This window comes from Pimephales promelas, chromosome 7 (genome assembly GCF_988280905.1).
Source record: "Pimephales promelas chromosome 7, fPimPro1.hap1.1, whole genome shotgun sequence".
NCBI lineage: Eukaryota > Metazoa > Chordata > Actinopteri > Cypriniformes > Leuciscidae > Pimephales > Pimephales promelas.
The window spans coordinates 4,959,331-4,978,807 of NC_142775.1; the positions used below are offsets into that span (position 1 = coordinate 4,959,331).

The window sequence follows — 19,477 nt, forward strand, 5'->3', positions numbered from 1 at the left end:
GTATAATGATAATAATGAGAATAATGTAAATATAAATCCTAGTCTAAATAAATATTTAGTTATATGAAACGCTCTAAGGCTGCATGCCATCTTTAAACAAAAATGCAATTAATACATCCATATTAGATTTAGGTGTATTTAGGATAATGATGTTGATAATTTCTGTGGCATTGTGAAATGTCTCTGAGCTCTTTCCAATAAAGCTCGAAAGCAACGACGACACACCAACATCCGGGTCATAACGCATAGTCGGTTGTGCGCATGCGCAGTACAGCCAGTGGTTCGACCTCTGCTTGCGGTGAGTGCGTTCATTCCCAACAGATAAATCTACATCATCCTTCATCCTCTGACTGTATGAGCACAGAGTTGCGGGTTCGATCGGGATATTGTCAGGAGACGGTTTTGTGGGGCACGACAGCTGTATTTATTAAGCTCTTCGTATAAATCTCTGACCTCATATTTTGTCTTTGCAGAAGCCGCTCAAAAACACTGACCTTTCAACATGTTCACCTGCGCGAAGTTCGTCTCCACACCCGCCCTGGTGAGTGAGTCTGTGAGAGCTTAGTGTTAGTGTGTGTGAGTGTGTGTGTGTTTAACAGTGTGTTTTGTTGTTGAAAGCGACGCTGTTTGTTCGGCCTGCGGGTTGAACTTGACGTCAGTAGTTCATTCATTCCTTTTGCTAGACGGATTTAAAAGGGTTAACGTGAAACGTCACGCGCTGTCGTAGATTACCTTTGACCTTTTCTTTTAGGCTCAGAGTTTTGAGTTCGTTAAGGTCAAATATGGCTGGATTTAAAGACGTCAAACTGGTCTTCCGTGTTAGTTGTAAGTGGTTATTCCACACTAGTTAATGTTGTGCAGTGTCTAAGGTGTCAGTTGTCTTTCTATCACCTCAAAGGAGTTTTGTTTAGTTTTATGTGCTGAATTTTATATCCTCCAAAGTATCTTAGAGTAAGGCATTTCAGTGGTGGTCCCCTTGGTGTAACCCGAGATGAAGGTTGTCTTTATGAAGGGCACAATGGAGCTCCATCACGGGATGTCCTGTTGTGGGACTGAACCTGTAACATTTAAGACAACAGGACCGTGTAGGCTACGCTCAGTCTGCAGGTAATGTGGACCAAATTCGTGACAGTGACAAACCAAGTGTAATCTGATCTTTTCGATTCCAAATGTGCTCCTAAATTTGATACAGAACTGATAATTAGTCTGAACAGTCATACCGCTATTCATGCCACTTTTACATTTACATTTATTCATTTAGCTGACGCTTTTATCCAAAGCGACTTATAATTGCTATATATGTCAGAAGTCGCACGCCTCTGGAGCAACTAGGGGTTAAGTGTCTTGCTCAGGGACACATCGGTGTCTCACAGTGGATTCGAACCCGGGTCTCTCACACCAAAGGCATGTGTCTTATCCACTGCGCCATCACCACCCCACCCACCACTTTTACATCACTGTAGAGTAGGCCGGCACGATATTGAAGAAAAATGCGATTTGATAATGCTGAAACTGTGTAAAATTAATGTAAATTATCTTTAAAATGTATTTTAAATTATATAACCTACATATACGTGTTTTATATTATTTTTGTGGCAAGAAAACACCCCTACAGCTTCTGAAAGTGCATCAGTGTTTTACTGTCGCATAAGAAGTGTTATTTTAACATCAGTGCAAACCACGGGGTTCAGGTTATCCTACATTAGGGTTATTTAACAACACAAACTAAATAATCAATAATCAAATGTAGAAAATAAAACGCTGCTTGGTTTTCACTGTATGAATTAATTGTATACTGATCCTTCTTAAAGCTACAAAAGTTATTCAGCCAAGAGCTGCGAGTGATTTTCTGTCTTGTTCATGACCCCAGTTATTGCAAGCTGTTATGATATGCATATTGCGACGTATACCTTTGCGATATTTCGATTATTAACAATGCTAAAAAATTTACGTTAGCTTGCTGCGAGAGAAAATACATTTTAAACAGTTCTTCACAGAAAAATGGATTATCCTTCATATTACTGCACATGACCATTAAACAAGTTAAACACACAATGCCTTGTTCCCATTCCAGCTCGGTGCTTAAATGATCCCTTTTGAGCTTTATCCAATTTCAGACCGAAATGTGCTTTTCCTTCTTTCTTCCGTGGGTACGTTTGACTAACTAGTATACGTGAAATTAACGTTCCACTAGGAAGCGTCAAAATAAAAGTAATATAATATGAATAAATAATAATATAATCTTAATATTAACAGAGAAAATAATAAAATAAAGCTCTGAAATTATTATTTGCACTTTCCTTAGAGTTAGTTACATTCATTCATTCACATACAGCTGTATTACACACGGCATGAAAGGGAATATTCGAAAACCCATAATAGGGGCCCTTTAATACTCCTAATATAAATGCATCATCATAAAGGCGCCTTATAATAGCCAGCATTGAATGCACAGCGTCTTGTGGTGAACCTTGAGCCGGCTCTTTTGGAACTGACCTTTCCCAGCATACATGTCTTTCAGAAAACTGTTCATACTGTTTCTTATAAATTCGCCCCCGTTTTTGACAGCTGTCTGTGTGGTTCTCGTATAATCTGGTTACAGTCAGTGTGTGTGTGTGTGTGTTGTAGGTGCGTGCGGGCTCCAGGTCCCTGTACAGGCCGCTGTCTGCTGCCGTGCTCTCCAGACCAGAGGCCAAACCAGAGGTGACTGTCAAACCTGCCTTCATGAGCTGCTTTCATTTATAATAACTCTTTATTGCAGACTTGAAGGTCCTGCTTTTGTAGATGAGATACAAGGCACCAGAAACAAACGATGAAATATAACTTTATTAACTTGTTTTGTTGATAGAGCTCTTCTTATCCACTTTAAGCATTTTAAAGGATTAGTTCATGTGAAAATGAAAACTGTCATTTACTCACCCTCAATTCAAGTCATTCCATAATCGTTAATTAAATCTGGTCATCATTTAAGTGATCATATCTGTTTCCATCCAAGAACATTCTTATTGGTTCATTTTATGATGCCTTTTTGGATCTTCTATGTTTCGGTTTCCTGGACTGTCATTGGAGGGTCAAAAAACCTCTCAGCTTTCATTAAAAATAACGGAGTGTGTTCAGGGACGTTGGAACTATTTTGTGTGAGGGGGGGCGGGATTCCCGTATTTACGCACCGTTTCAAAATATTGGTATTAAATCCATTTTCTGAGAATTTATCAGTCAACTTGTTGATTAAAACGATTGATTAAAATGAAATACAATTTATAAAAACGAAATTCTTTTAAAAAACATAATAAGACAGATTTACTGTGGGCTATGTCTGACCCATTCCAAATGTTTTCCGATATGGTGACTCTACTGATGGACCGCTCCTTGATCCATCAGTGCTTGAGTCACCATATATCGGAAAATAAAACGTTTTAAACATGAATAAAACATATCCTGTTAAGCAGAGCATTAATTTAGTTTGTTTAAATAAGAGATCTAGCGCTAAAATGTTTTGTTTTTGAAATCAAGAGGAACGCTTGTTGCCGCTGCTGTCAGTTGTAGGCTATGTTCTCTGTGGCGCGCAGTCTTCACTCGGACGCGCACTTTAATCGCCTTTACGTCGGAGACTCTATTCATTCCGGTAAAATCACAAAATAAATGTGTCCTATGCTTGATATTGACTGTAACCACAGATGGACATATTCTGTTTTGATGAGAGAGAAAAAAAACTGTACCTAGGGCGGATTAGAACCCGTAACCTCTGGCACTCTGGGCAAAAGAGCTACCACTAGACCATTCAAACGGTCAAATAAAGTTTGGCGGATCGACGTATTTATTTATGGGTTGAATAGAAAGGCTGCACAGTTTGACAAGTTTGTACCCAGCACTTCCGAATGTGTCTCTGTGCCCAGCAAATTTCAAACTGACGCCCGTGCTTAGGTGAATTTAGGGGGCGGCCGTTGGAGGGGGGGACGTTGGAACCCCTGTTCCAACGTCTATGAGTGTGTTTCAAAGATGAACCAGAATCTCTTGGGTTTGAATTGACGTGTGAGTAAACATGACCATTTTTTAGGGATGCACCGATATGAAAATGTTGGCCGATACTGAAAATTATTTATATTCGAAAGTAGAGCCAGACCGATATATCGGCAGACCGATATTATCGGCCGATATTAGGCATTTTCCAAACTATCGGTATCTGCAGTTATAATGGCCGATAAATGAATATTTCAAAAATAAAATAAAAACGGACGAAACCCGCTTGAACCATGTCATAAGTGTTGGAGTTGTATAGTTTGTCCACCAGAGGGCACTCTACACCGCTCCTGTTGGCAACACTCGTTGAGTTGGTCACGATACATACATTGCTTGAATAACAATTAAAAGAACATCCCCGTCACTTCTCTTAACTCAAATAAGCATGACAAAATTTGTGACTAAACATCTCCAGTTTAAAAAAATAAATAAATAAAATATCGGCCGATATATCGGATTTTAAAACCCAAAAATATTTGTATCGGTATCGGTCGGGCTCTATTCGAAAGCCGATAACCGGTATATTGGCTGATAAATCTAAATCCAGATTAAATCCAAACTTCCCACCATTCAAAGCCATGTCCCAAGAACACAATTTATAAAGTTCGTATTAAAATTGTATGTTGCCTATATGACAGACTTGCGCTACACGTTGCACTTTTCCTTTTTGAAGTGGTTCCAATCATATTTCAAGCAATTTAAAAGCCTCATGGCGATCCTTTTTAATTTGCCGATAACATTAAAAATGAACATTTATTGGCCGATACCATTATTTTTGGGTGAGCTAACCCTATATGGCATTTAAAAAAACATTTTCATGCTTATCTGCTCCTCATAAACTGGTGAGAATTGTGATTGCTTGTCACATTGAAGCTGACACCATGTTTTAGCGAACACACTAGGGTCGTGTAGAGGTCAATAAGCCCTCTCTTGCGCCTGTAGGTCAGTGGCGCTGTCCTGCCTCAGTCGGCCTTCACTCAGGCCCTCAGGAGCTTCCAGACCAGCGCTGTGAGCCGCGACATCGACACCGCCGCCAAGTTCATCGGAGCGGGAGCTGCCACCGTGGGAGTGGCCGGATCCGGGGCGGGGATCGGGACCGTGTTCGGGAGCCTTATCATCGGATATGCCAGGTCAGATGCCGTTCACTTATACACTACTGATCCAAAGTTTAGGGTTAGCAGGATAAAAACTCACCTAACCCTATCACTAACCCTAACTTTTTCAGCCTCACCAAGGCTGCATATATTTGTTCAGAAATACAGTAAAAATGGTAATAAATGTGAAATATTCTTTAATATTAGAGCGGAATATTAACGTAGAGCTCGCCGACCCCTCCATAGACAGCAATTACAAATTTCAAGGTCCAGAAAAGTAGTAAAGACAACTTTAAAATAGTCCATGCGACTCCAGTGGTTCAACTTTAATGTTATGAAGTGACGAGAAAAGTTTTTGTGCGCAAAAACAAAACACAGCGACCTTATTCAACAATTTCTTCACGTCTCCTATGCTGTTAATGTCATAAATACAGTGCAGCGCTTTAATACAAATACCATTGGCCGACGCTGGTCACATGATCACCTCAGGAGCTGGCCAATGGGGAGCCGGCGTTCGAATGTAAAACTGTATATTTACACCGCAAACAGCATAGGAGACGTAGAAATTCAGAATCCCTCAACGCGTAACAAAAAATGTCACGTGACTTTGCCTCAGCAGAGGATGTGATTGGATAACTGGACTAACCAGTGGACCAATCGCATCACAGCACCTCAAATGTTGGTTTGATGGTTCTGAAACGCCTGAGCCAAAGCCTGTCATCAGAGTGATGTGGTTTAATTCACTCAGAAAGTGTCTCCTGATTGCGTTCCCAAACACCAGCATCCGAATCCGAACGCAAGGGAACATGACGGCGTTTATTGCGTTTCCTTTTGAGACGCAACTCATTAATGATGGAGGGAAAAAGAGCCACAGTTTCTTCCCTGATTGCACCAACTTCCTTTTTTATCACAGATATTTTGCGCCAATTTCCTAGGAAGTGCTGATCTTTGTTCTCTTGAACACATGCGAAGGAAACGCCGCTTTATTCACATGTTTTGAGAATATTCAGAATATTCGAATTTTCTGAACAAGATAAAGTCATAACTTTGTTTGGAAATGCTGTGTTGTGTGTTGCAGGAACCCGTCTCTAAAGCAGCAGCTCTTCTCTTACGCCATCCTGGGTTTCGCTCTGTCTGAAGCCATGGGGCTCTTCTGTTTGATGGTTGCTTTCCTCATCCTGTTCGCCATGTAAAATCTGCTAGTTGTGGAAACACTTTTAGTGCAGTTATGACCACGCGTTTTAGCTGTTGCTTCCAAAACGTCTGCTGTTGGTCTCTGCAGGAGGAAAAAAGGATCAAGTCCACTTTGTTCAAAGAAATCACGTAACAATTAAAAATTGTTCAAATATTAACCAAATCTTATTCATGCCCATTAAGTAAGAAGAGCAACAGCTTCATGGATATAAAGAACCTGATCGCACTTTCTGTACATCAGAATAGGGAAAGTTTGTGTTTGTTTGTGTGTGTGTGTGTGTGTGTGTGTGTGTGTGTGTGTAGACTGTAAGTGTCCACTCAGATGTTTTCAGGGGTTAAACTGCTGGTTGATAGTGTGACTGTAAATTTATAGCAATTGGTTGAAAAGCCAATTAAAAGCCACAATTGCGTTTGTAAATTGCATTAAATAAATTTAGCTCACAGTTTACCATTACTCTGTGGTGTCTGCTTCATTTTTATTCATATGCCTTGTGTTTCTTGTATACGTCACCAACAACCAAGTTGTGCGACTTTTGTTTTGAAGTATGAAATCTGTCTAACTTTGTGAAGAGAAAGTTCAGAAACGCAAGTTTTTGTGGTAATACTTTACAATGAGGTTTCATTAGTTAACATGAACTAACAATAAAAAAAAATACTTCCAAAGCATTTTGTCTAAAACACGAAAAGATATATTTGTTAATATTGTTTAATGGTACTGAGCTACCAATTAACTTTTTTATTTACCTGCGCGTTTACAAAGACTAATAAAAACCTGCAACAAATGAATTGTTCATTGTTACGGCATTGGCTAACATTAAAAGTACCTTAATGTAACGGATTGCCGTTTTGGGTTTGTATTAACGTTACATTACAAAAAAGGATTTTGAACAAGTTTTTTAAAAAAAAAAACGATACACCAAAGTTCATCACTTCAGCTTTAAAGGGATCAGCAGAACACACATTTATCGATAAGAGTTTAAACTAAAGGGCTAGGCTCTGGGACTAGTACATACGTCTCGCGAGAGTTTGGCACATGTGTTTTGTCTTTAAAGAAGTTCCTAATTCTCGCGAGAGGTGGAATAAGTGGGCTTTGGCTCTTCAGGGTTCAGCCTGCGGGTGAGTAAGCGCATAAATGCACACTATTTATAAACAGACACGCCTTTAAAATAGCTTTAGGTTGGGTAGTAGGATAGTCTGAATATGTAACACAATAAAAACGCAGCTTTATGACATTTTTAGAGCGTGTCTGTGTTTCTTTGTTGTTAATATGGCGACGCATGCTAACAGCTAACTGAGATCCCATTGAAATGAATGAGAGATGAGGCTGAGCGTTGATTAGCTTGCTGAGACTGATGTAAACAATCTGTGTAGTGTTAATACTTACACTTACAGTCCCCGCTGGAGAGACATTAAACAATTGCAGGTTTGTGGTTAAAGACACTGGAGCTTTAGCTTTAGCGCTGTGATAGTATAGAAATACAGTGATATTTAGAAGGACGTAAAGCAGAAAATGACAATAGGTTGTGTTGATATCAGCCTGAGCACATTCACCACTGCATGTGAGTGATTGAGGGGTTTAACAAACACAGAAACCAATGTCAAGTATTTAAGTTATGTTAAATTATACAGATATGGATGCGTGATGCCTGTTATTGTACTTTTAATCCTTATCTTATGTGTCCTGTCAAATCTGCTGTGACAGCTTGGTCTGAAACAACACCAGCTCTGTAACAGTAGTGATCATGATTATAGATCAATGCTGATACAGTAAAAACAGTAATATTATGATATATTATTACAATTTAAAATAACTCTTCAGCATCATTACTCAAGTCTTCAGTGTCACATGATACTTCAGAAATCACTGTAATATGATGATTTATTATCGATGTTGGAAACAGTTGTGCTGCTTATTTTTTTTTTTCTTTTATAACCTTTGATACTTTTTTCAGGGTTTATTGATGAATAAAAAGTTTTAAAAGAAATAAATAAACCCAGAATTTTTTTAAATAGAAATCTTTTCTCGCAAAATACATATTTACTATCACATGTATATCAGTTTGACACACCTTTGCTTAATAAAAGTTTGAATTTCTTCAAAAAATAAATACATAAAGAAAAAATGACTAACCCCAAACTTTTGAATGGTAGTGTATATTGTAAAGATTTCATTTTTAAATAAATGCTGTTCTTTTTTTTAAAAAAAACTATTTATTAAAAAACAGGCTATAAAAAACTGTTTAAAACATTAATATAATAAATCATCATATCAGAGTGATTTCTGAAGGATCATGTGACACTGAATACTTGAGTAATGATGCTGAAAATTCAGCTTTGATCACAGGAATAAATTACATTACATCACATAGGAAACCATTAATTTAAATAGTAACAATTTTTCGCAATATTACTTTTTTTATTATTAAATAAATGCAGCCTTGTTGAGCATAAGAGAATTACCGACAGTCAAAAACATTAAAAACAGCAATGTTCCTAAACTTTTGTCCAGAACTGTACAACTCATGTGTTTTTGTTCTCAGCTGTGGCTTTAAATCATTGTGTTGTTGACTAATGAAAAGTTGCATGTCCCCCATGTTATCAGGTGGCAGACTGAAGCTGTGAATATGAGTGATGACAAACCGTTCCTCTGCACGGCTCCTGGCTGCGGACAGGCATGTGATCACTGACTTCAAACACTAGCACACACTTAAATAAACACTGCAACTAAGTGGCTATTTTCTTGTCCGCATGCTTTTCTTCTCTACATATTGACTGTGACAACAGCGATTCACGAATGAAGACCACCTGGCGGTGCACAAACACAAGCATGAGATGACCCTGAGGTTTGGTCCGGCTCGCAATGAGAGTGTCATCATCGCCGGTGAGTCACCTGATCGTCACAATAGAAGAAAACACACTCCAGCTGTAGTTGTTCATGGGTTTATGGGTCTCTTGCAGACCAGACGCCGACGCCGACACGCTTCCTGAAGAACTGCGAGGAGGTCGGGCTGTTTAACGAGCTCACCGGCCCGTTCGAGCATGACTTCAAGAAGGCCACCGAGGACGACATTAAAAAGGTGAAGATGCCAGTTTATTCTGCAATTTATGTGATCATTTTGCAAAACGTTTGATTTTTAAGTATTTTATGCTCACAAAGGCTACATTTGTTTGATCAAAAATGCAGTAAGAACAGAAATAACAATTGAATATACTTTAAAAATGTCATTTTAAATGTGATCAAAGCTGAATTTTCAGCATAATTACTCCAGTCTTCAGTGTCGCATGATCCTCATTCAAATATGCTGATCATGTGACACTGAAGACTGGAGTTATGATGCTGAAAATTCAGCTTTTGATCATAAGAATAAACATTTTAAACTATACTCACAATTGTAAAGTGTAATAATTTTGCACTTTAAAATAAATCAAATGAACGCAGCCTTGGTGAACATAAAATACTTATATATCTAATATCTAACCAACCTCAAACATATAGAAATACAAAGCATTTCTCATTATTATCAGCGTTGAAAACTACTTTCTATTCATGCTGAAAATTATAAGTTTAAAATTAATTTAATTTATTAATTTTATATAAATTAATTTATTCCTGTGATGAAAGCTGAATGTGCAACATCATTACTCCAGTCTTCAGTGTCACATGATCCTTCAGAATCTGATGCTCAGAAAACATTTATGATTATTATTAATGTTGAAAACTGTTGTGCTGCTTCATATTTGTCTGAAACCTTGATACACTTTATTTTTAGCATGAATAGAAAGTTCGGTCCCACTTTATATTAAGTGGCTTTAAGTACCATGTACTTACATTTAAATTAATAATTTGATACAATGGACTTATTGTGTACATACATGTTTTTACATTGTACTTATATTTAAAAATACCAGCATGTAATTACAGCCGTAATTAATTTATGTAATTACATCTGTAATTACACAGCTGACCCATCCCTTACACTTAAACCTACCCTTAAACCTACCCATACCACCACACCTGTCCCTAACCTTACCTGTATCCACACCTCAATAGCACCAAAAGTGATTAACAATACAACATGAGCACAATAAGTACATTGTACTTATTTTTAAATGTAAGTACGTAGTACTTAAAGCCACTTAATATAAAGTGGGACCGAAAGTTTAAAAGAACATTTGTTTGAAATAGAAATCTTGTGTAACATTATAAATGTCTTTACTGTCACTTTTGATCAAATTAATGTGTCCTTTCTGAATAAAAGTATTACAAAATATTTATAAAGCCACCGAGGATGACATTAAAAAGGTAAAGATGACAGTTTATTCTGCAATTTACGTGATCATTTAAATGTGTGAGGTCGGTTTAGAGTTGTTCATGTTTTTTATGTTCACCAAGGCTGCATTTATTTGAGTAATTTTGTGCAATATTATTACACTGCACAATTTTGAGTATTTTTTAAAATGTAATTTATTCTTGTGATCAGTGTCAAGATCACAGTCTTCAGTGTCACATGATCCTTCAGAAATCACTCTAATATGATGATTTGATGCTCAAGAAACATTTATGATTATTATCAATGTTGAAAACAGTTGTGCTGCTTCATATTTTGGTGGAAACCTTGATATACTTTATTTTTAGCATTCGTTGATGAATAGAAACATACATTAATTTGAAATAACAACCTTGTGTAACATCTTTATTGTCACTTTTGATCAAATTAATCTATCCTCGCTTAATAAAAGTATTCATTTCTTCTTTAAATGAATGAAAAATCTCACTAGCCCCAAACTTTTGATAGAGTAGCTGCAAGTGAGTTAATAGGCACTATAGCATGATTCATCATTAATAATCTTCCATCAAAATGAAACTAATTGTGTGTGTGGTTGTTGCAGTTGCCTCTGGACTTGTCTCCGCTTGCGACTCCTGTTGTTCGAAACAAGATAGAGGAGCACACACCCATCGAGTCGCACCGGGACAGCCCCCTCCCCCACCCCGAGTCCACCACAACCGACGACAAGGTGAGACGCAGCGAGAGCTTCATCCGCGCGCTTCAGGCCATTTCTGCTACTGCCTGGGTCAGGTTACACGATTCGTTTGTCTGTCACGGTAGTCACGCTGTCAGATTACGTCATTTTGACTCCTAAAATCTTGTCGTGTCGTGGATGAGAAACATGTCAGACTACATCCACACATACACAGACATTCACTTCAGACGTACTCACTCAATCACACACACTCACTTGCACACATACATACACTCACCTAAAGGATTATTAGGATCACCTGTTCAATTTCTCATTAATGCAATTATCTAATCAACCAATCACATGGCAGTTGCTTCAATGCATTTAGGGGTGTGGTCCTGGTCAAGACAATCTCCTGAACTCCAAACTGAATGTCAGAATGGGAAAGAAAGGGGATTTAAGCAATTTTGAGCGTGGCATGGTTGTTGGTGTCTGAGTATTTCACAATCTGCTCAGTTACTGGGATTTTCACGCACAACCATTTCTAGGGTTTACAAAGAATGGTGTGAAAAGGGGAAAGCATCCAGTATGCGGCAGTCCTGTGGGCGAAAATACCTTGTTTATGCGAGAGGTCAGAGGAGAATGGGCCGACTGATTCAAGCTGATAGAAGAGCAACTTTGACTGAAATAACCACTCGTTACAACCGAGGTATTCAGCAAAGCATTTGTGAAGCCACAACACACACAACCTTGAGGCGGATGGGCTACAACAGCAGAAGACCCCACCGGGTACCACTCATCTCCACTACAAATAGGAAAAAGAGGCCACAATTGACAAGAGCTCACCAAAATTGGACAGTTGAAGCCTGGAAAAATGTTGCCTGGTCTGATGAGTCTCGATTTCAGATGGTAGAGTCAGAATTTGGCGTAAACAGAATGAGAACATGGATCCATCATGCCTTGTTACCACTGTGCAGGCTGGTGGTGGTGGTGTAGTGGTGTAAAGGGGGTCAAAGACAGTATTATTATCGTGTTCCTAATAATCTTTTAGGTGACTGTACACACACACTCACTCAAACTCTCTCTCTCTCACACACACACACACACTCTTGACAGAATCCGATGTGGAGGGCCACTAGTCTTTTTATCACGATGTCATAATAAAGCATCGCAGACGCTAGTCGGATATCGTCCACTTATGAAACACTATACGAGATGAAATGATCGAATCCCCACGACACACTACGTCAAACGGATCGGGCTAAAATCAGGCTAAAATCGTGTAATCTGAACCAGGCGTTAGTGCTTGTCATTTAGCTGGCTTTTTTTCAATGCTACGCAACTAATGTAAGGAAAGTCCCTCGGCTCATATTGTGCAGAGTCGTGTTGTGTGGGTTCCTGGGTCTCCTCGACCTGTGTTTGACCCTGCACCAGTCCAGACTCATGCGGCCGCCTTCTGCCCTCAGTCTACAGTTAGCTTGTCCTGGAGCTCCTTGCTTTTAGATGAAATAAAATCAGTGGTGAACCATCTATGAGGAAATCTCTTTGTTGGACAGAGTGTGTGAGAAAGATGGGACTTCCTTCCTTCCTAATTCAGCCAATATGCTGATATAACATCTATAATGATAAACATTCACTTTGAGAACAATGTGTTTTTACCTTCAGCTCTAATGTGAACTCTAAGCAGAGTACATAACTTATTTCGGTAACACTTTATTTTAATGTCCTTGTTACACATTACATATAGTTACTGTAATGACATGCAACCCTATAGTAATTACATGTAGTTAATTATTATTACTCAGTATTTAAATGTATAATTGCACTGTAACACGGACAACATAAAATAAAGTGTAACCTTTCTCTTGTTACACTGTCATTTAAAAGTTTGGGGTCAGTACGGTTTTATTTTTTGTAAGAACTAAAAAAAAAAAATCCTTGGGATAAATCGGCCGGAAAATCTTCCATAGACTTAACATTGGCACATAATTCGTAAGATCATATCTTTGGATCAAAAGGTCAGAGAAACTTGGGGTTGGGCTCTTTTGACTTGGCCTAGAAAGTAGCCAATAAGTGGAGACATAATAACTTCATAGTCATGCCGTAGCAACCAGTTATAGGACCCTAGCAACCATTAAACAATAATAACAAGCAAAATCTCAGCACCACAACATTGCATAAACACAGAGTTGGGCTTTTTTGACTCGGACTGGCAAACAGTCTTTAAATATCAACCCATAAACTGTATAAGCAAACCCTAGCAACCATATAGACTACCCTAGCAACCGTATAAACCCATGAATAAGCTTTATCTCAGCACCTGAACATCGTACAGACATGGAGATGGGCTTGTTTGTTTTGGTTGGGAAAAATCAGCATGTAACCATGGTAACGGTGTAACCACACCCTAGCAACCGAGTTCTGAATTTTGCCACTGCGAGCACCACTCACATTTCTTTCAGGAAATATACATCCTTGCCAAATTACTGAAGCTTCACAGATGCAACTGATCAAAAGGGAGAGTAAAAGACATTTATAATAATGTCAAATGTTATCACAGTTTCCACAAAAATATTAAGCAGCACAACATTGAAATGTTTCTTGAGCATCAAAACATCACATGAAAATGAACTGAAAATTCAGCTTTGATCACGGGAATACAATATATTTTACTATGTATTACAATAGAAAACAGTTATTTTACATTGTAATAGTATTTCTTTTTACAATATTACAGGTTTTGTCTGTATTTTTGATCATTTAAATGTGAAAATGGTGAAAATGCAGCATTTTTTTTTAATCATACAGACCCCCAAACCATTGAACGATAGTGTATATACAGTCATTTTATGAAAAAAGGTTGAACAAATTGCAAGAGAAGCAAACTCAACTTATTTTCTATCCTCAACATGTCCCGAGTAAGGAAAAAAAGAGAATCCCATTAGGGGAAAGTTTAGAAAAAGACCCAAATATAGCCTATATTCATACGGTTTAGGTAAAAATTGTAATCTTTAGATATCATCATAAAAATTAATGAGTTGATTACTTACAATAAGACAAACAAAAACTGTATTACAAGTTTTTTGAAAATGTTTGTTAAAATGGGCAAACGGTGCATAATCTAATTACATATATGCAGTTTGTGGGCCAAAACGCGGAAGTGAGTTAGCATTTTTAGAGCCCTCGCTCTAAAGTCTATGGGATTTTTGAATGGGTTTTTGCTAAATTGCCTAAAATAAGGTCTGTGGTGAACAAAGCCTCTAAATATTTTCATGTTTTGATCTATGACATAAAACACATCACACTGTAAAAAAATATTTTCATGATTTGTCATCATAACATATTTTCTTTTGTCAAATCAACTTTATAATAATTTATTTAGTTGAGATAACTTATTATTTTGAGTTTCTGATAATTAAATTAATCTCCTTCATTGTATTAACTCGCTTTTTCCAGTTCAATCAACTTAATTTTAAGGCAACCCAGGTTACTTACTTTTTTAAGTTAAACCAACAATATTTTTTTACAGTGTAGTAATCACAACATTTTTTCTTTTGTCAAATCAACTTAAATAATTAATTTTGTTCAGATAACATATAATTTTGAGTTTCTGATGATTAAATCATTCTCCTTCATTGTATTAACTCACTTTTTCCAGTTCAATGAACTTAAAATTTTAAGGCAACCTGGTTACTTACTTTTTTTAAATTAAACCAACAATAATTTTTTTTACAGTGCAGTGATATAACCTGCTTGTGTTTTTTTAAACTTTATTGTGTCTGCTTGTGTTTTTTAAATGTTTTATATAGGCTTCAAAATGTATAAATCTTGGATTAACTTGTAAAGATTATCTTAATAGACAAAACGTGTAAGGGCCACAACCCTTTGTTGAACACAGATCTTATTTTTTGCGATTTTCCAAAAGTCTATGGGGAAAATGCATAGCTTTTCGATCGAGGGAACCCACGCGCCGCCAACTTCCGAGTTGTCCTACAAAGTGACGTCATCACTTCGGCACTCTATTTGCAGGATTTCCACAACATATATTGAGGATACAAAATCAGTTGAGTTTGCTTCTGTTGCCTTTTGTTCAAGGTTCACCCCATTTTGGCTTAAAATGACTGGACCATTGTTTCTTGACTCTGTCATTCAACAACCTTAAGGCACAACAAATTGTGTGGTCTCTTGTAAACGATGTGTGTGGTGTGAAGGCTACTAGCTCAGTCAGGAACACACCAGAGCAGTGATGGACAGACTCCATGTGTGAGCGGTTGATGCAGCTTGGCTCTCGTGTGGTGTTTTCAGGAGGTTTCTTTGCAGCCGATCTCCACTATAGTCCGTCCTGCCTCCCTCCAAGTCCCAAATGTGCTTCTGGCCAGCTCTGAGGCTGGTGTTGTTATTCAGCAAGCTCTCCCATCTCCAACATCTAGCTCTGTAATAACCCAGGTCCCGTCCTCTAGTAGATCCATAGTGTAAGTAACCTCTTAAACGTTACGTATTTATTCTGCTTCTCTCCTAGTTTGACATCATTGTCTCCTTTTACGCCTCATTTGGTGTTTCATTTTGGTCACTCATTTACTTGGAGAATTTATGATTTCGTGTAATTTGCTTGTGATCCATGTGCCTTTACTTTCACCTCGTAGATTTGATCGACCATTTGACCGGTTTTATTTGAGCCTTTTGTTTTGTTTCGCACAACAGTTGAAGTTGGAATTCATGCTGTTGTTGTTTTTTATGTTCGATACTTCACTTAAAGTCAACATGAACACAGAACTATTGACTCTACTGCGTTTTAATACATGATTGTTATACTACTGCTTCTTTATGGGATTAATATCCTGCCATGATTCAAAAGGGAAAATAAAGTTCTGAAACGTTGAAACTAAGTGTTCGAAAACTCAAAGTCTTATAAAAAAAAGTTTTGCAAGATCAAAAAAATAAGATTTGCATGATTTGCACAAATGTAAAAACATTAAAAATATTTCTGCAAACATTGTTTTTGAGATTTCCTGCTGAAGAGCTGCAACATTTTTTTTATGATGTTGCGTAAACAATTTTTGCAAAGATTTTGTTTTACCACTTTGCAAGCCTGCAAAACTGTCTATGGAAGCTTGTTTCCGCCACAGAATGAAAAATTTGGTAAATTTTTTTTTTACCAAAGGTAATAAAAGGTAATTACAACATGTATCTCACAATTCATGTATCTCACAATTCTGACTTTTTTTCTCACAATTGCGAGATATTAAGTCAGAATTGCGTGATATAAAGTCAGAATTGCGACATAAACTCGAAATTGCGTGTTGTAAAGTCAGAATTGTGAGATAAAAACTATTCTGAGGGGAAAAAAAGTTAGTCTTTTTTCCTCTTTGAATTGGCCTGATAACTCGCAATTACAAGTTTATATCAAACAATTCTGAGAAAAGTTGTCAGAATTTCGAGATATAAACTCAATAATGTGATATAAAGTCAGAATTGTGAGATATAAAGTCGGAATTGCGATATATAAAGTCAGAATTGCGAGATATAAAGTCGCAATTGCGTGTTATAAAGTCGGAATTGCGAGATATAAAGTCGGAATTGCGAGATATAAAGTCAGAATTGCGAGATATAAAGTCAGAATTGCGAGATATAAAGTCGCAATTGCGAGATATAAAGTCAGAATTGCAAGATATAAAGTCAGAATTGCGAGATATAAAGTCAGAATTGCGAGATATAAAGTCAGAATTGCGAGATATAAAGTCGCAATTGCGTGTTATAAAGTCGGAATTGCGAGATATAAAGTCGGAATTGCGAGATATAAAGTCAGAATTGCGAGATATAAAGTCGCAATTGTGTGTTATAAAGTCAGAATTGCGAGATATAAAGTCAGAATTGCGAGATATAAAGTCGCAATTGCGTGTTATAAAGTCGGAATTGCGAGATATAAATTCAGAATTGCGAGATATAAAGTCGCACTTCCGTGTTGTAAAGTCGTAATTGTGAGAAAAAGTCAAATAGTGAGATAAAAAGTCACAATTCTCTTTTTTTTCTCACAATTGCGACTATTTCATAGAATTACCACTTTATATCTCAGAATTGCTACTTCATTTCTCAGAATTGCGACTTTAAATCTCGCAATTGTGACTTCATTTCTCACAATTATGACTTCATACTTCATATCTCGCAATTGAAAAAGTATTAATGTTTTAATGATTTTACGTTTGTGCAAATCGTATTATTTTTTGATCTTGCAAAATTTTAGGTACTTTTTTTGTACGATTTTGAGTTTTCGAACACTTAGTTTCAACCTTTCAGAACTTTATTTTCACTTTTGAATCATGGCAGGATATTAATCCCATACTTCTTAATACATTTTTTGTGCATGATTCATCACAAAGGGGAAAAAAATGTTCGCCTTTGTAATATTTAATTAAAATGTAATAGCTGAGCTTTCCTTTTACCCTGAAGTCACGCAATAATAATGTTTTTAATTTGAACCAAAAGCCAAGTAGCTGTTTTATGTAACTTATGGCAGTAATAAAAAGAGTTAAGACAATAATAGCAAACAACGATAAATGTTGTGAATGTGAATATGATTGACTCGCAAATCTGACCCAGACCTAATCTAATCTGAAGTCCTGCCCTTATCCTCATTGACTCTCTCAGGAAAATGTCACAAACAGTAAAATACCACGCAGATTCTGTTTTAATGTTGACTTTAATGTTAGCATGATGCTGTGTAGCTTGTGTTTGCAGCTTATTTATTGTATATTTAAATTCTATATTGCAGTAATGTTAATTTTATGTTTTGAAATGAATTTAGTTTCTTTCCCCCCATCTCTCTCTCTCTCTCTCTCTCTCTCTCTTCAGTCCGGTGTCCGGCACGTTTCCGGTTCTCCTGCAGCTGCCGAACGGTCAGACGATGCCCGTCGCTATTCCAGCCACCATCGCCAGTTCCAGCGTACACATACCCACTGCCATTCCTGTGAGTGTCCCACACACACACACACACACTCCTCTATCTTGAGTGCCTCTCTCTTTCAAAGTTGTCTTTCCTGTAGCTCAAACAGTAGAGCGCTGGCGCTTGCAACGCCAAGGTCCGGGTTCGATTCCCAGGGAAAGCAAGAACTGATAAGAATGTAAAGGTGTACCTTGAAAATGCAATGTAAGTCGCTTTGGATAAAAGCGTCTGCCAAATGCATGAATGTAAATGTATAAAGTTGGACTCCTAAGCAAGTTGATATATTTAAGGGTTAGTTCACCCAAAAATGAAAATTCTGTCAGTATTTACTCACCCTCATGTAGTTCTAAACCTCGATGTGTTTATTTGTTCTGCTGAACACAAAGGAAGATATTTGGAAGAATGTTTTAATCAAACAGATCTCATTCCCCAGATTAAAAACAGAATTTTCATTTTTGGGTGAACTAACCCTTTTACTGTAAAAAAAAAAAATCCTAACTAACTTTTACCGTATTCAGTCCAGCTGTCAACATTGAACATTGAAAATAAGGGAGATTTCCCGGAATCCATCCCCAAAATAAGGGATTTTATAAAATAAAAGTTTTTTACGACCCACAAACTTTAAAAATAAAACACTAATCATTAAAAGTCTAAAGAGTTTATAACTAGCCTACATATGCGTGAGAGAGAAAGAGATAGTATGTGTGTGTTTGTGTGTGTATGAGAGAGAAAGAGACAGTGTGTCATTAAAAAAATAATATCATAGAGAATGTTTAAATACTAATATCAGTTTTTCGGAGTGGTGGAGATGATTCGGGAGAGGTCTGTGCACCTTAACCAATCAGAGCGCGCGCTGACACGGAGTAAAACTTTTATACTCGACGACAAAATGACAAGTTGATCGTTTCGCCACAGCTTTTTTGTAACAGCGCGCGGCGGCCGCATCCGAGGATGTACGACTTAAAACCGAATATGTCCGAGCTGGCTCTGACCGTCTCAACTCTGTCGTCATTTTGTTAAGCCCGCCCGCCGACTCTATACACGATGTGATTGATGGCCCTACCAGAGTTGGGGTTTTCCAGCTAAAACGTCTATGGAAGTTGCTAGACCACACTTTGCTGCAAAATAATTTTTGCTGCCGCTAGGGTGCGTCTAGATTTCTAGGCTAGTCTTCATTGGCTGCCGGTGAACAACGTCTACTTTGACCCTCAAACACTGTAGTGTATCTGACACTGGGAGCGTTTGGTCATGTCGAGAAGACGCTGTT

At 37.5% G+C, this 19,477-nt stretch overlaps 2 protein-coding genes across 3 annotated transcripts in view; both read left to right on the forward strand.

Annotated features, from left to right (window-relative positions):
• Window positions 1-214: 214 nt before the first annotated feature.
• On the forward strand, window positions 215-6,762 carry atp5mc3a (ATP synthase membrane subunit c locus 3a). The gene is made up of 5 exons (XM_039647328.2): window positions 215-298; window positions 474-541; window positions 2,629-2,703; window positions 4,963-5,150; window positions 6,193-6,762. The coding sequence occupies exons 2-5, from the start codon at window positions 503-505 to the stop codon at window positions 6,305-6,307; spliced, it is 417 nt and encodes a 138-aa protein (XP_039503262.2). The 5' UTR covers window positions 215-298; window positions 474-502; the 3' UTR covers window positions 6,308-6,762.
• Window positions 6,763-7,375: 613 nt separating this feature from the next.
• The window catches only part of atf2 (activating transcription factor 2), a 45,897-nt gene continuing 33,795 nt past the window's right edge, over window positions 7,376-19,477 (forward strand). For both annotated transcript variants that reach the window (XM_039647339.2, XM_089132977.1), the window contains exons 1-7: window positions 7,376-7,424; window positions 8,911-8,980; window positions 9,093-9,189; window positions 9,267-9,385; window positions 11,199-11,324; window positions 15,576-15,742; window positions 18,120-18,234. In XM_039647339.2, the coding sequence (XP_039503273.2) occupies window positions 8,933-8,980; window positions 9,093-9,189; window positions 9,267-9,385; window positions 11,199-11,324; window positions 15,576-15,742; window positions 18,120-18,234 (672 nt within the window). In that variant the 5' untranslated portion in view covers window positions 7,376-7,424; window positions 8,911-8,932. The remainder of the gene's footprint in view (window positions 7,425-8,910; window positions 8,981-9,092; window positions 9,190-9,266; window positions 9,386-11,198; window positions 11,325-15,575; window positions 15,743-18,119; window positions 18,235-19,477) is intronic.

Excerpts from the sequence above, each read along its gene's own strand:
- atp5mc3a (XM_039647328.2), top strand. The coding sequence starts at position 503 with ATGTTCACCTGCGCGAAGTTCGTCTCCACACCCGCCCTG. Across the intron at positions 542-2,628 it reads TCGTCTCCACACCCGCCCTG|GTGCGTGCGGGCTCCAGGTC; the intron begins GTGAGTGAGTCT and ends TGTGTGTTGTAG. Across the intron at positions 5,151-6,192 it reads CTTATCATCGGATATGCCAG|GAACCCGTCTCTAAAGCAGC; the intron begins GTCAGATGCCGT and ends TGTGTGTTGCAG.